This window comes from Heloderma suspectum, chromosome 3 (genome assembly GCF_057233095.1).
Source record: "Heloderma suspectum isolate Gila_16-S chromosome 3, 16-S_ref, whole genome shotgun sequence".
In the NCBI taxonomy this organism is placed as follows: Eukaryota; Metazoa; Chordata; class Lepidosauria; order Squamata; family Helodermatidae; genus Heloderma; species Heloderma suspectum.
This window is the reverse complement of record NC_139460.1, coordinates 176,672,320-176,687,411: the sequence shown is the minus strand read 5'-3', so window position 1 is coordinate 176,687,411 and position 15,092 is coordinate 176,672,320. Positions and strand designations below refer to the sequence as shown.

The following is a 15,092-nucleotide window of genomic DNA, read 5'->3' as shown; positions in this document are numbered from 1 at the left end:
GGCTGATTTTTATACTAGTTTTCATGATCTTTCATTTTTTAAGATCTTAAAATGGTATCTATTCATTTATTTCATATTTATGGCTATTGGTCTGTTGTTTTTAATCATACAATGGGGAGCACCAGGGGTGTCTAACTCCAACAACAAAGATTTTCTTATCTATATCAGCAGCCCTTTCTATGAACAGGGACCCATTCTTGCCCTCTCACTGGGCCCATTTGGATATCCAGTACACCCACAGGGAAGAACTAGCTTTACTTACAAATAAGAGGAGAGTTTTTTTACAGAGCTATTAAAAAAACATTTATTTACAGAAAACGTCTGACAAAAATCATGAATACCATCATATGAATTAATTCTATTATTTTTATTACATTTCTGTACCACCACATAGCCAAAGCTCTCTGGGCAGTTTACAAAGGTATTTTTTTACATTATTTACAACCCCCCCCTTTTTTTTTTACATAAGATATATACTTGCTAATTTTGGTGTAAGTCTTATTCATGAAGTGACAATCCTGAACATGGCTGATACATCAGAAGTGAAATAGATGATTCTATAGTTGGCAGATTGTGAAATAGTCTTCTTACTGCAGCCGCCATGTACACTCCAAAGGTCAGAGAATGTTATAAAGAAGCCATTCTAACAAACCTTTATGCTCACAAAGTCACATCTGTAGAGGATGTTTTTAGGAAACCATTGCAAGATGCTCATATCCTTGGCTAGTCACAAGTGTCTTGAATATAAATGAAGATTCCATCAAACTCTAGGAACACTTCTCATAAGACAACCACTGTTAGCAGAACTGATAAATCAAACTGAATCACAAGAATGAATACATGTATTTTTTAAACAATATCCATATTTGTTCGTTTATTATACAGTACCCATACTGACATGTAAACTATTAAAACTGAGTTTGTGTTTTCTTGTCTGAGATGTTTTTCAGTAAGGGCATTAATATATGTATTGGAAAACACACACACACTGTAGTGTGTATTATAGAGTAAGTGTAATCACTCTGGATTCGTGCTTTGGGAAACCAACATGGGTGTTTTCTTTGCAACATGTACTACTCACTCCACGGTTCACAGTTCATACCGTATAATTTCCCCTCAACTTGAGTCTTCGTTCCCACACCTGGAAGTAAGTGATCCTCAGAACTCAGCTATATAGTTCAGTTGCCATAGAGATAGGAATCCCCATGGTGGAAAATCTGCCCCCCGTCCCACCGAGGAGCATTTTGCAGCGCTTGTGTGAATTCTAGCCATCACACAGAGACCTGCTTCATACCACTGGAGTCTGCTGTATACCACTGGAGTCTGCTGTTACAGACAGGGAAGCATGCTGCACGATGGCAGCTAGGGTTTGAGCCAAGCTATCACTACAGTTGTGTGCATGCATGAGGGTAGCTAGTTAGGGGGAAAGTGGTCCCCATGGCGACTATAAGCTCTAGTTTGGCTCTTAGATATGCTGAAAACAATGGTTTTCAAACATTTCATGGAGGTTTAAATGGCCAGAGCACTTTCCTGAAGAAGCCAGGTGACTAATAAACATTCTAGATTTAGACTGTGGTCAGAGTTGTAACTTTCTCTAGCATATAACACTGTATCTGTCATTTGCAAGTGACAGAGCAAATTTGCACCATAACCGAGATTTAGCATATTTCTGCTTATAAAATATATCAAAGGCAAAAAATTTACAGTCCACCAAAAATTTAAAAATCAGTGTTGTTGGAAGCTATATGCCTTCTGTTTAATACAAAATACAAGTAGTTAACCATTTTAAGGGTATTTTTTTATACACACATAGAATTATGAGCATAATTCTTCTATAAATTTAATGTTCATTATCAAAACATTAGATTATCCAAATTTATACTAATTAAACTATTCCAATAAAATGTTTTATCTACAGAGCTTTAAGAATAGCAGCATTAAGTGTTTTATCAGTTTTGCCATTTATGATATTCAATTCAGTGCATAGTTAAACTGATTTGCAAACTTTTCATGTTTTCTTTGATCCATTCGATCCATTGCTTTCACCACTCGCTTCATTGCTGTTCTATTAAGAAAAAGCAAGACAAGATGAAAAGAAGAGAGCTAAACTGGTATTTCATGCAAATGTGGGCAACACTTATGAATATGTTAGCAAAAATAATGAAGTGGGGTATGATTAATTGCTAATCAAGCCTCAAACACTGCACCGATGATGAAGCAGAACAAATTTATTATGTTAACTAAATTAGCTACAGCAGTACAAACAGTTTTAATTTAGCAATGGGCTCATTAACAGAAATAAACAAATGGAAGTCTTTCAGTATAATGATCATGCACTCCCCACCTTTTACAGCCATATCGATTTTAGACAATTACTTAGGTGGAATTTTAAACATTGCCTTAGGAATATAAGGAACATGAATTTCTAGGGAGCAATATTCATGGTGTTCTGTTCATCACCAAGTGTTTTGAACTTGGTGAACAGGTAATGTTTGCACTTTAAGACAGAATGAACCACAACAATAAAAACAAACTACAGTTCAAACCATCAAGATTTACTTTAAAAATAGTTCAATGGGACCCCTACAGCACAAAAAGAAACCTATCAATCACCACTGTAGCTCTCTCAGCCTGCCCATCCAAGCATTCTACAAACCCATCCTACAAACAGTTAAGAACCAATGAAAACCCTGCCGCATATGATCATTTCCAGAAACAACTTACAGAGAAAGCAACCATTTACTAAACAAAAATTGACAAAAGCTGCTTTAATCAGGAGATAGGCACCCTTTTCCACTGTATCCCCACATCATACAAAAGGAAGGCTCCACATCCAAGAAAGATCAAGTGAAACCTCCGCTTTTGAGAAAAAAACTGCTTTCAGATAAACTGAATGTGAGAGAAGCTCCCTAGCAAGGCACATGCAAGGGCGGTCGAAAGAGAACTGAGGGAATAAGCGGGAACCCACTAGGGACATGGGCACTGGATGGGGGGGGGGGTCCAGCCAAAACTCCTCAGCTATCCTCAGCTATAGAAGTTTCCCAAATTAAGGCTCAGCGCAGGTGCAGAGCCCATATGTGTAATGCATAGACCACAAAGAAGAACCTCAGGTTTTGGACAGCACAAGCCCTCTTGACAGAGACTGGGGTCATGGAAAAAGCAAAGGTATCAGTACCAATGGCACAGGTGAGATCAGGTGTAAGTACTGTGCTATCGGTACTTACACAGGTGAAAAGAACTGACTGAAATACAACCACCACTGGGGAAGTTGAAACAGACACAGTTGGAGCTGGTATCGGAAGTTGTGTGGGAACCATGGAGGAAAACAGAGTATAATCAATTGAGGAAGCCAACTAATTATAGGCTCAAGTCAGCAGGATTGGGCTTGGAAGCATCAAAGCCACTGGTGGTATCTCAACTATAATAGGTGTAAATGAAAACTACACGGGTAACAACAGCTGTCCCTAACATGAATGCTGGCACTTCACAAGTCACTGGGATTTTGGGTTCATTAGATGTTAATGCAGAGGCCGCAGAACTTGCTGTAAGACCCAGCAAAATTGACGTCTAAGAGAATGCTCAGCTCTGTAAAGGAGGTTCAGAAGAAACAGAATGGGCCCTTGGATGACATACTGGTATTTATGAGTCATTGACCAAGATTCATAGGCCCTGTGGTGTTCTGAGGCTATGGAGCCTGAGCAGCCTAGCCCTCCCTGTCCAAGTAAGTCTTCCTGAAAGCTAGTGTCCCAGGCAGATGTCAGGGGATGTAGATTAGTAGACCACCAACAGAAAGAAGGACCAACATTAAGGAGGCAAGCACAGATAAGAGAAATGAGATGTGAGATAAGGAGGAGGCAAGCTGGCCACCTGGGGGAGGAGGGGCAACCATTGGGCTGGGCTCAAATTCCTGTCTCAACTGTAGCCCTTGTGTTAGTCCACTGACTTTGAAGAGTCATGGAGCCCAATTGTGGTTACTGTTGTGTGGATGGACTTCTGATGCTCAGAGAAAGATAGTATTCTCAACCTTCTTATCAGAGACTAGGGGAAAATGGTCCGAGCCCATCATCCAACACAGTAAGAGGGTCCTACGAATGCCACATCTGATCAAAACTGGGGTTTTGAGCTAGGCTTAGGAGTATAATGCACAGCTGAACCTGACCCTGACAATACTGGGAGGGTCACAAGGACCTACAGATGGGATTGTTCCAAGACCGGCCCCCAAATCATCAGATCCTAAGGAGTCAGGGCCAAAGGCCAAGCCCAAAAGGAATGGACTCTGTGATTTGTCCAAAGAGGCAGAGGTGTCGAAACGGTCCTCCTTTCTGTTTCATTCCCAAGTCCCCAGCTTTGTTCATTGAGCACTTACAATTCTTCAAGCTTGAAGAAGGCTTAGAGCCTAAAGCTTGGGTAGAATGCTTCAACACTAATGTCCTAGAAGCACCAATGTTCCCAAGTGGCATCAAGCGCAGAGCGCCAGTGGAAGCCAGGGCAGGGCCTGTAAGCATGGCTGGGGACAAAAGAGGCCTAGAGGCCACCTCCAAAGTCTGTGGGGAGATTTTGAAGCTGTAGCAGTCAAGGTGTGTTCCCAAAGAGGAGCCCAAAGCCAAAGGTGACAATTCTGCTTTGCCTGCTTAGTAAAGTCTTGATTGGCAAGAGTTGATTTTGAAACTCCCCCAAACAAGCAGCAATTGTGGCCATCCAAGGAACGGAATCCCGCCCCCTCCCCCCCGCCCTCTCTCCAACAAGAGCAGCCCCACTGGAAAAAGAGAGCCATTGTGCTATTCCCTCTCCCACAAACGAGGGAATCCAATTAGTCCAACAAACCAGGGACTTGTGTTTCACAGGAGGAAAGAAAAACTAAGAAAAAACAAAACAAAACCATGGCTAAAGGCTACAGTAAGCAGAGTGTTCTTCAAAGCTATTCCTCATGAGACAGAAGAGAACTGAGTGAGAAGATGCTCACTCCACCTCTTGAATACCTCCACTTTCTGAGCTTTCTGAAGTTGTTCTGTGCAGACATAGATCACATCAGTGTGCACAGAGACCACAAAGAAAACTTTGTTACACAGCTAATTCACACTACCACAAACCTCTTAGGTTCAAAAAGATAATTACGTTACTGATGACAGCAGTGCTGGATGAGGACCAGGGAGATCAAATCCTCATTCAGCCAGTATACTCATTGGGTGACCCTGGGCTAGTTACTCTCTCTCAGCCTAGCCTACCTCACAGGGTTGATGTTATGATAAAGGGGAAGGGAGAACTATGCATATCACTTTGAGCGCCTATATTTCAAGTTCTTAAAAATACTACAGTTTAGGTCTGATGACAAAGTATTAGATTTATTTCACACATACACCAGGTTTAAAATTTCTGGAAGTTTTACACCTCTGTTTAGAGACAGATGTCCAGCTCTGTGCCCTACTTGCCTGGAATCAGTGATGCAGCTAGGGCAAGCCTTGGGGCTGACATCCAGGGCCCCAGACTCCAGCTTCCCCAAATTACCACCTAGAGAGCAGCAAGTGATGGGGGCAACAGCATACAGGCCTGGCGTAAGCACCTGGGCTGGCGTGGGCATGGGGCCCCTTGGGGCTGACGCTGTTCGCCGCATCCTCCTTTCTTCCTTCTTAGTCAGGGGTGGCCGGATGGGCATGTACATGGTTACGGATTATTTTTTTTTACTTTAAATATGTTATCCTTTCCTACAACAGAATTGTGTTTATTCCCAAGTAAACGTGTTTAGCAGCAGAGCAGCAGAAGCAAACTCCATTTTATTCTTGTATTCATAATGGGGCTATAATTTAAATATGTTTAAAATGCAAAACTGCACATGCTCATAGTATTTCTTTTCTCTTTTAAAAAATCAGAGCTGGCAAACTGTTTTTGTTTGTTTGTTTGCTGTAAGATATCAGGAATGTAGAAGCAGTTGTAAATCATGGGATGGGTATGGGAGAAGAAGAACAATGTTAATTGTTCACTTCACAACTGAAATAATACACATAGCTGGGGGGCATAAAACCATTATGTCCAAGGTCTGAAATTACCTAGCTACACTTGGAGCAAGATGTAGCTTTATAGCAGTTCCAGCCTGCAAGTAACATACATGGCATGCTTCACCGCTTAAAAATCCTAATATAACCACCCCCTCCACTAGCACACTGATTAGCAGCAGTAAGGATCAAAATGCCAGATGTCAACGTATGACATTTAGGTATAATACACACATGCATCCTGGTTCCATTTTTGTACCAAAAGATGAAGTTCGTTTATGAATTGGGATGCAGCATAAGGCACTTAAGTATAGCTGCCTCAAACAATGCATGATCAAACTTTTCATGGTACACTTTGCTATGGAGACTATTTTCTTCTGAGCTTGCCACCAGATCCCTTGAATGCTATGACGATGATGGCAACAGTCTTGGCTACATCTTAATTTTGTAACCACAATAGTTTTACTCCTAAGCTTTTTTAAGATGTCTGAGGGCAGAGAGTACTTCTTAAATGATGCTTTTACAATGGAGCATTTAGAACAGATGATCTTATTAGCAGATTAAAAGAAGTGCCTCTTTAAGCAGAATTCTGCATGAGGAGTTTACAGGAGCACTGCTATAAAAAAACGGCAACTATGTGGTCATGGTTTTGGAGCTGGAATGCTATTTAATTGGCAGAAGAAAAGTGAGTCTTTAGCACAGCACAATGGCCTTGGCACTTTCATGTCATGTAGGTTTTACATTAGCACCACTGGCTTGTGAGATACTGTAAATGAAATGAGATCCCACTCTGATGATCTGTGTGCAATTTCACTTAACTTTATTGGCAGACTAGAGCCCGGGTTTATCACCTGTACATTTCAAGTAATTTGGGACTGTTATATAAAGCCAAGGTTATCATCTTGTTTAGTACTGCAAACTATGAAACCTATTAAAATATGACAGATTGGATTCCCACGCCTGGCACTAACACACATTCAAAATCATTAGCACGAAGCACAGTAAACTAAAAACAACTTTTTAAATTTATTTTCTAAAGCTGATGTGAAATTCTGCTTATTAGAACTTTATGGCTTATTGACTCCTCAAAATAAGACCAGATAATACAAGATTGTCATGGACAATGTGCTGTTCTGCGAGGAGAAGAAAACCAATGTGAGTTTTCATTACTCATAACAACCATTACATCAAGACAAGGAGAGGAACACAATTTTTAAACAACGAACATCCTTCGAACTGGCTCATTCAGGCCTTTGAGATTATATAATATTGTAAGCACTAATATCTGTGCTAGGAACAAAAGCTGCTTTGCTTCTTGATTTAACAGCATTTTCTTCGTTCCACTTCCTTTGATTATACTGGACACTAGTCTGCTCATTCTGGCTGCCACACAGAGGATGGCTTCAAACGGCAACTGTGTGACACTTTGCACATGCAGTGGTTGCAACACAGAGACTGCTGTCCTCTGTGGTAGGAGCATCCAGCACATTGCCACACATTTCTGGCTGTGGCTGGCAGAGGTGTGGAAATTCAGCATGCAGTGAATCAGGATGATCCACATTATGAGCTTCTTGTGCATAAAGGCTACTGAGTAGACCTGCTGCCACAATGGTGCTGTTTCATGCAGTAGACATGGCATGTGTCATTCAGAAACAGCTGATGTCTGAATCAGAAAGTGCCAGAAAGCTAATGGTGCATTTATATGTAAAAATAAACTGAATATCTGCTCAGGCAAGTGAGCTACTTGTGTGATCACTGCAATGCTGGGGACACTTCCTTGCAGATGATACAATGCCAGCTCCCTTGAACAAGGGTGAGCTGGAGGAGTTAAAATCCCTGTTTGTGGAAGCTGCCACTGATCCTTCTGTAATTAAGCTTCTCTGATGTTGCACTGCTCATCCAAATAGATATTTTATGCGTATCAGAGCTAATGAACAGTGTACAAATTGGCGCAAAGACTCTTAACCTTTTTCTCTAAAGAAAGATGAAGAGAAGACATTCATTGCACACTTTGGGAGTGATGCAGGTGCAGAGAAAATCCTTGCTGAGGGTAGCTCACAAGTGCCTATGTCTCATCTTAGAACTCTAAAAGTTTCTGTATTTTGGCAGTACAAGAATGGGTTTTTATCTTCTTGGAACATTACAATAGAACAGCCTTTCTTATCCTAGTGCCCTCCAGATGTTTTGGACTTCAACTCCCATCAGCCCCAGCCAGGTAATGGTCGGGAATGCAAGGAAACATCCGGAGGGCACCAGGTTGGGGAAGGCTTATTGTAGAGGATACAGATTTGGACTGGACTAGGCATAATTCTAATTCATAACAGTACATCACATCACAACTGAAGCCTGATTCAAGAATGCTCTTACAATTTCATTTTAAAAAACTACGTTTAAAAAGGGGTGGGTTGTGGGGGGGGTTGCTAATTAGCAGGTCAAAAACTTTACCCAGGTAACCAGCTAGTTTCAAATCACTAAGGAAAAATAAAATCCATTTGGATCCACTACAGAAGAGTCTCATGCACATCAGCCAGTTGTTTTTAAGGATTTGTGTGAGGGCGAAAATGTTCATTTACATGTAGGTGGTAGAGGTAGGGCACTCAGGGTGCAAAACTATGCATGTTTAGACAGAAAGAAGTCCTACAAGTGTCAGCATGGCTGGCTGGGGCATGCTGAGAGTAATAGGACTTTTTTCTGCCTAATGTGCACTGGATTATGCCCTTAACCAATGATTTACAACTGGCTAGCTGATGATAGCAGGATTTATAAAGAAAGGAAATGGTGCCTGGCCAGTTTTAGTAGGTCTTCCAAATCCCAATAAGAATTGCTCTTCTTTGAAGTCTATAAAGTGGGCACTATATGTAACAATTTCCATGCTTTTTGGTGCATGAGTGAATTCGTAAGCACCTTAACTCTTCTGTTAATCCAAAGGTTTTTCTGATCCTAGATATGAAACTCAAACCTACCAAATTTTTCAGTAGTCCTACCACATACACATATAACTAGGAATTGTACAAAGAATGTGTTACATCAAAGAAAAAAGTTGCAAGGATTTAGCCTGTTCATGTTTTCCTTGATACATAGACAGGCACACTCTGAAGAGGCAACATAGTAAATCAAAACTAAATTAACAAGAGCGATGGAGAGCGTAGGCTATACAAAGAAGTCTCTTACTTATTGAACACTTTCTTTTCCAGGCGGGAACGACAAGTGTTTGCTTGCTGCTTCAGATCTGTCAAGTTTGGGTATTTCTTTTTCTTCCCTTTCTTTTTTCCTCCTTTTCCTTTTCCACTATACCTAGAGGATCCAAGATCAACTCCAGTGGCTGCTTCAACTTCTCTCATGAATTCTGGATCTTGCCACTCTGACAAAGAGAAAAATCCAACAACGGGTATACTGCTGATTTGTGACAACCACACACTTTGGAATGTCAGACCAAACACAAAATTGGGTATGAATCACTGCAAAGATTGCTTTTGAGGATGTTCATGCAGTCTTGGTTTATGGCCCTGCAAAAACTGCACCATCAGATACACTGATTCTAGTTCAAAATTAAAGACAAGTTTAACAAGGAAGTCTGTTGCTTCCTTAGCTACTGTGTGATGTTTGATGAAAAAAGTGTTAGTGTATATGCAATGTTCTGTACTGGATTATACTGACTGCCTAGCAAAACAAGTTAATATCAAGAGCACTGATAAAAGGGGGAAACAAAGTTGTTTAAGCTCACAGAAAGTCATCTTTTCAGAGTGCCTGAACTTTTAAAAAAACAGTTAAAAACATCATGGGTAGTATCCAATAGGGGCCATGACTGCAGAGCTAGCCCTACCAGGCCCTGGTCTGTACATGCGCAGCCCCACCAGCCCAGATCCACATGCGGCCACAATATAGCACTTTGGGGGGAAGCCCCAACATGAGTGAAAATGCTGGTTTCTGGAAGGGGCATATCACATCCCTTCCAGAAACCAGCATTTTTGCTTCTGTCAGGTTTCCCCCGGAAATGCTATATTATGGCCACACGTGGAGCCGGGCTGGCTGCACGTGCACAGCCCCTATTGAATACTATCCTATGATTGAGTAAATACTGAAAGTTAAGGCAAAACTGAAAGTTAACCCTAACGATACAAAATGGCTATGTTATGCGTTACTCTTAATACCTATATTTTGCTGTCACATGGAAACAATAACATCAAACTATGGATGTCATTAGCATTCATTAATATTTATGCATTTGCTAAAGTAACAAACTTTAAAATTAAAAAAAAATAGCCTCAGCCTTTCAAGGCAGGTAGAATCAAACTATTTTACACTGAAAAGACAATGAATAGTGTATTGATGAACCTCTAAAGAGCAAACAGAACCACCCTGTTAGCTTCATTTATGGCAATAAGATTAAAATTCTGCATAGAGAAATAAGAAAATGAAGCTCTAAATAATTTAAAGGAGGAGGCTCAGAAAGGCAAAATAAAAACACACATACACGCTAGCTGGATCACAGAGGGGTTTGTGTTTTTTTGTGTTTTTTTTAAGTAAAGGAATACGGAGCAGAACAATTCCAAGACACAGGAACAATTAATCCAAGATTAACAAAAACTGTCTAAACAGTTTATCTCCCAGTAAATAAGAAGACGTCACAGTTTAGGAACCCAGTGAATGGAGCAATTGTTTAAACACAACGAAAAAATGCTGGTGTTCAGTAGAGATGAAATGAGCATTTGAGTAAAATGAAGGAGCAATTTAAAAGCCTTTGAGAAAAATCGATAGCATGCCAGGAAGAGCAGCCCTTTGAGCACTGATGGGCCCCTAAAGCTCTTCATACATTGTTACTGGTTTAGCAGCAGGGAAAAGAAAATTACACAGTTTGGAAGGGTAGGGTGGAATCAATACTGTAGTTAGTAAAGAGATACTATTTCACATCTGACTGGCCAGCGGCTGCCTTCACTACCTTGTCCTGATACCTGTTTGTTAACAAGTCACTAAGGGCTGGAAAACCAGATATTCTTCAGGGCTGACACAAAAAATAGGCACTTAATTTGCTCCTCTGTGTGAACTATTGTAAAAGGATGAACACTGTAGATTAGCAGGTCAGCCTAATCCCTCATGATTCGTCGTTTCAGAAGAGCCTGAAGCTCTGCTCTGTGGACACTTGACTAGGCTGTAATATTTTTAAACTGTGTCAAGAAACAAAAAGCAAGGCTTCATAATTATTACACAGTAGCATCAGGGTTGCTCAAATGCTTTTCCAAGTGCTTTTCCATTCAGTTAATTGGACACGAAAACATAAAGACACAAGTGGGGACCCAAACTGTCACAATGGGGTACAGGACTGCCTTGGGCCAATCCAACCATTCCGCAGACAGGGATTTAGTAAGGGATTCCTCCCCAGTTTGGCCCGTAGGAAGTACATATGCATTTCCTACAGACATGCATGGATTCTCCACTGCATGTTGGCCTCTCCTGCTCTGCCTGACTCCCCTGGCCCAGTCCCTACTCTCACAACCACACAGGAGAGCAACCGCCTTTAGGGGACCTAGACTTCAAGAAAGGAACACACTTCTGGAAACTCAGAACCTTTAAAAACTGAATGTCTTGGCATAATCTTTTACAGTTCAAGGACCTGGATATTAAACCTACATTTCTTCCAAATTTCCTACCATCACATCTACACTGCTAAGCTAATTTGTTTACTATGGAGCCATTCTTAAGAGTGTGAAGTGTAGGAATGTGTTAATCTGGGAAACAGCTATGACTGGCAACATTTCACCCAATCAACTGATTATCAGATATGTGCAATATTACCTAAAGGCAGCAAAGTCATTGTTTTGTTTGATATTTAGGAAATGGCTCATGAAATGCAATTGTTTATTTTTGGGAAGTGATTTTGGTACAATCCTTTCAAAGGGTTGCAGCAAAATAAGGTATTAATAAGAATTGCTTCTCCTCTCTTATTTTGGGAATATTTTTCTTCCAAATTTCCATCTATGATCAATCATCTTTTGATTTTTAAATCAATACTGGGTTTTTTTTTAACTATGTGCATTTACTGAATTCTTTTCAAAATATTTATAGTCACATTCGATGATTACTTCACATGTATTTCAAACACGATCACAGACTTAATGAAGTATACAAACCTGGTTGTTCTTCCTTTTTCTCAAACTGTCTCTTTGCTTCCCTGTCTCTGTCCTCTTGATTAACAGGATTCCCAGATTCATCCCGGGGGATTATTTTTCCATGAAAAGGGCACTTCAGGATGACATAATATTTGATTTTTTTCAAGTTGAAATTACGTTTTAAAAATATTTTTATTAACAAGTTAAGCCTGGTTTAGAGCATCTTGAGGCTGTGCTGATTGATCCATATCATTCTAGGATATCTGAATATCAAACCAGTAATGTGTTCACAGAGAGCTATTCAGTTCAGGGAACTTTGCTCAACTGTCCCTGGAGCCAGTTTCTCTGAGATCTGAAGTTATCCATGCTATTAACAATGATAAGATGTACATATTTTATTCTTAAGAACAAATATATAAGCTAAACTAAAGTTTTGCCGCATTTTTTGTTTGAAAACATGCATTACAGTTTGTTAATATATATACCTTCTAATTTGTTATTTTAATCATGTATAGTACCTTCTTGAACACTTCTGTTTCTGGTTCCTTGAAAGGGTTGTTTATTTGAGCAAAGAGTTTGGTACAAACTCCCCACACGCAACATAGGCTTAATGCATATTAAGCTTGTTCATCCTCCTCCAGGTATAAACACTTTTGAAAACGTGATAATCAAAGTGAAAGGTTTTCTGGAGAGCTAGAAAGGTGAAGAGTGAAAGCCGCAGACCCAGTAGTAGCAAATGGCATGGTCAGGCAAATGCTGGGGCCCCAGTGGGACCCACCACTATACAGACCAAAGTGTGCACTAGTCTGGGTGAGCCCTTAAAAAAAAAACCCTCTGCTGCTTAACATTGAAAAGAATACCAACTGGCTGCAGCAAGGAAGTGTAATTTTAATCCTTCCCCAATGCCCTTGTCATGGGGCTGTTCACACAACATGGTGACCCACACTCAGTGGTTGAGTGGATTGTTGTTGAACTGTGGGTTGTTTACTGAACAGTGGGGTTAGCATGCTGTCTGACCCCAGGACATTTTTCACAGGGTGACTTTTTATCCATGTAGTGTGACTTGTTATCCACCCCGAACAACCCAACAACAAACCACAGGTTCTCAAGGTGGCTTGTTCGAGAAAAATAAGCCACACTGCATGGTTAACAAGCCACCCTGCGGAAAATGTCTTGGGTCCAGACAACACACTAACCCACAGTTCAACAAACAATGCACGGTTCAACAACAAGCCACACTCAACCACTAGTGTGGGTTACTGTGTTGTGTGAACAGCCCCACTGTTACTGTAGAACGATGCTATGTCAGTGACATAAGGAGGGGATTAAAATGGGCTCCCTTGCTTGCTGCAGCCACTTGGCACTCCTCTCAGCACTAAGCAGCCAGGGAAAAAAACCTAGCTGCACTGGGCAAAGCAGGACCTATGAAGAATGTATCCCCTTGTTGCCTGGCACTGAGAGGTGCTCTGAGCAGCTGCAGTGAGCATCAGCTTAATTCCTCCCTGTACCCTGACACAGGAGTGATGCTACTGGGGGAAGGATTAAACTTATGGCTCCCTTGCTTGCTGCAGCTGCTTGGAGCTCCCCTCAGTACCAAGCAGCAAGAGGAAAAAAAAATTCCTACAGGGGACCAGGCAGACATACTTGGTCTGATGGGCTCTTTTAAGAATTTTTCTCCCATTGCCAATTGCTACTGAGAGGAATGCTGAACAGCTGCAGGGAGTAAAAGGGGACATCCGTTTAATCCCTCCCCAATGTCTCTGGTGTAGCAGTGCTACACTGGATTAATATGGGGGCTCCCTCTCTGCAGCTATTCAGCACTTCTCTCACTGCCATCACTGCTGGTTGCCCTGTCCCCATCACCTGGTAAGTCCTTCAAGAACGACTGGGGGAGAGACACTGAGGGCAGTTTGTCCAGGGCCCCTTCAAACCTGGAGCCAACCAGGGAGAGGTGGCCTTGAAAGATTTTAATTCAAATCCCTGTATAGTTGTGGGCTTGCTGGGTGGTCTTGGTTAAGGTGTCTATCACCCTTAGATCTTAGTTGGCAACTGTACATTCTCATTTGGGTATTTTTTTTGTATGAGATAAATTTGAATTCACACTGTATTTTCAGCTTCAGAATGTAAGATTTGCCTTGCAGGATCAGACCGAGATGCGTTAGTCAACAATTCTGTTCCAAACAGTCTCTGGAATTCTCAAGCAGGGAGTGATGGTAACTGCTATCATCTATTACTTCCTCTCAGCGTATAGTAGCCATGTTGCTTCTGAACATGGAAATATCAGTTGGGTATTATGACCAAATGCTAATGTTAGACCCACTCAGTTAGTCCAAAGGTTCAGTTTTTCCCGAAGGAAGTTCTTCCATCAGAGGAAGACTCCTTCTACCTGAGGAAAGGAACCTTTGAATCCAACCCATAATCTATTAATTTGTCTGTTCCTTTTGGAAAAGTTCTGGTCACCCCATCTCCGAAACGGCATTGCAGAGCTAGACTAAAGCACAAAGAGGCTATGTCTTTTAGTTAAGGGGAGAAGAAAAGACATGACAGAAGTTATAAAATGAACAACAATGTGGAAAAACTGAATACAGAAAAATGATTCCCTCACTAAGGGTGCAATCCTATAAATGTTTAGACAGGAAAAAGTCCTACAATTCCTGACATATCCCAGCCAGCATGGCTGTCTGAGGAATGCTGGGAATTGTAGGATTTCTTTCTGTCTAAACATGCATAGGATTGCGCTGTAAATGTCTCATATCGAAATCGTGCGCATGTCTCCTCAGAGGAAAGTCTTCTTTAATTCAACAGGATCTACTACCAGGTAGTCACTATTTTGCTGTAACAGGCTAACGTAGTTTGTCTCCCAGAATTATTTTATTTATTAAAAAGAAATAAGTCACCCTGCTTTTCTTTCCAAAAGAAAATTAAAGGTGACCAACAAAGACTATCAATTAAATGCAATGGAAAAACTATGCACATAAAAACAACTAGCGCTAGA

At 40.9% G+C, this 15,092-nt stretch overlaps 1 protein-coding gene across 5 annotated transcripts in view; it reads right to left on the bottom strand.

Annotated features, from left to right (window-relative positions):
* Positions 1-283: 283 nt before the first annotated feature.
* Positions 284-15,092, bottom strand: part of UVSSA (UV stimulated scaffold protein A) — a 79,927-nt gene continuing 65,118 nt past the window's right edge. For all 5 annotated transcript variants that reach the window (XM_084844997.1, XM_084844999.1, XM_084845000.1 and 2 more), the window contains 3 exons: positions 12,119-12,230; positions 9,162-9,351; positions 284-2,065 (listed from right to left, as the gene is read on the bottom strand). In XM_084844997.1, coding sequence (XP_084701123.1) covers positions 1,972-2,065; positions 9,162-9,351; positions 12,119-12,230 — 396 coding nt within the window. In that variant the 3' untranslated portion in view covers positions 284-1,971. The remainder of the gene's footprint in view (positions 2,066-9,161; positions 9,352-12,118; positions 12,231-15,092) is intronic.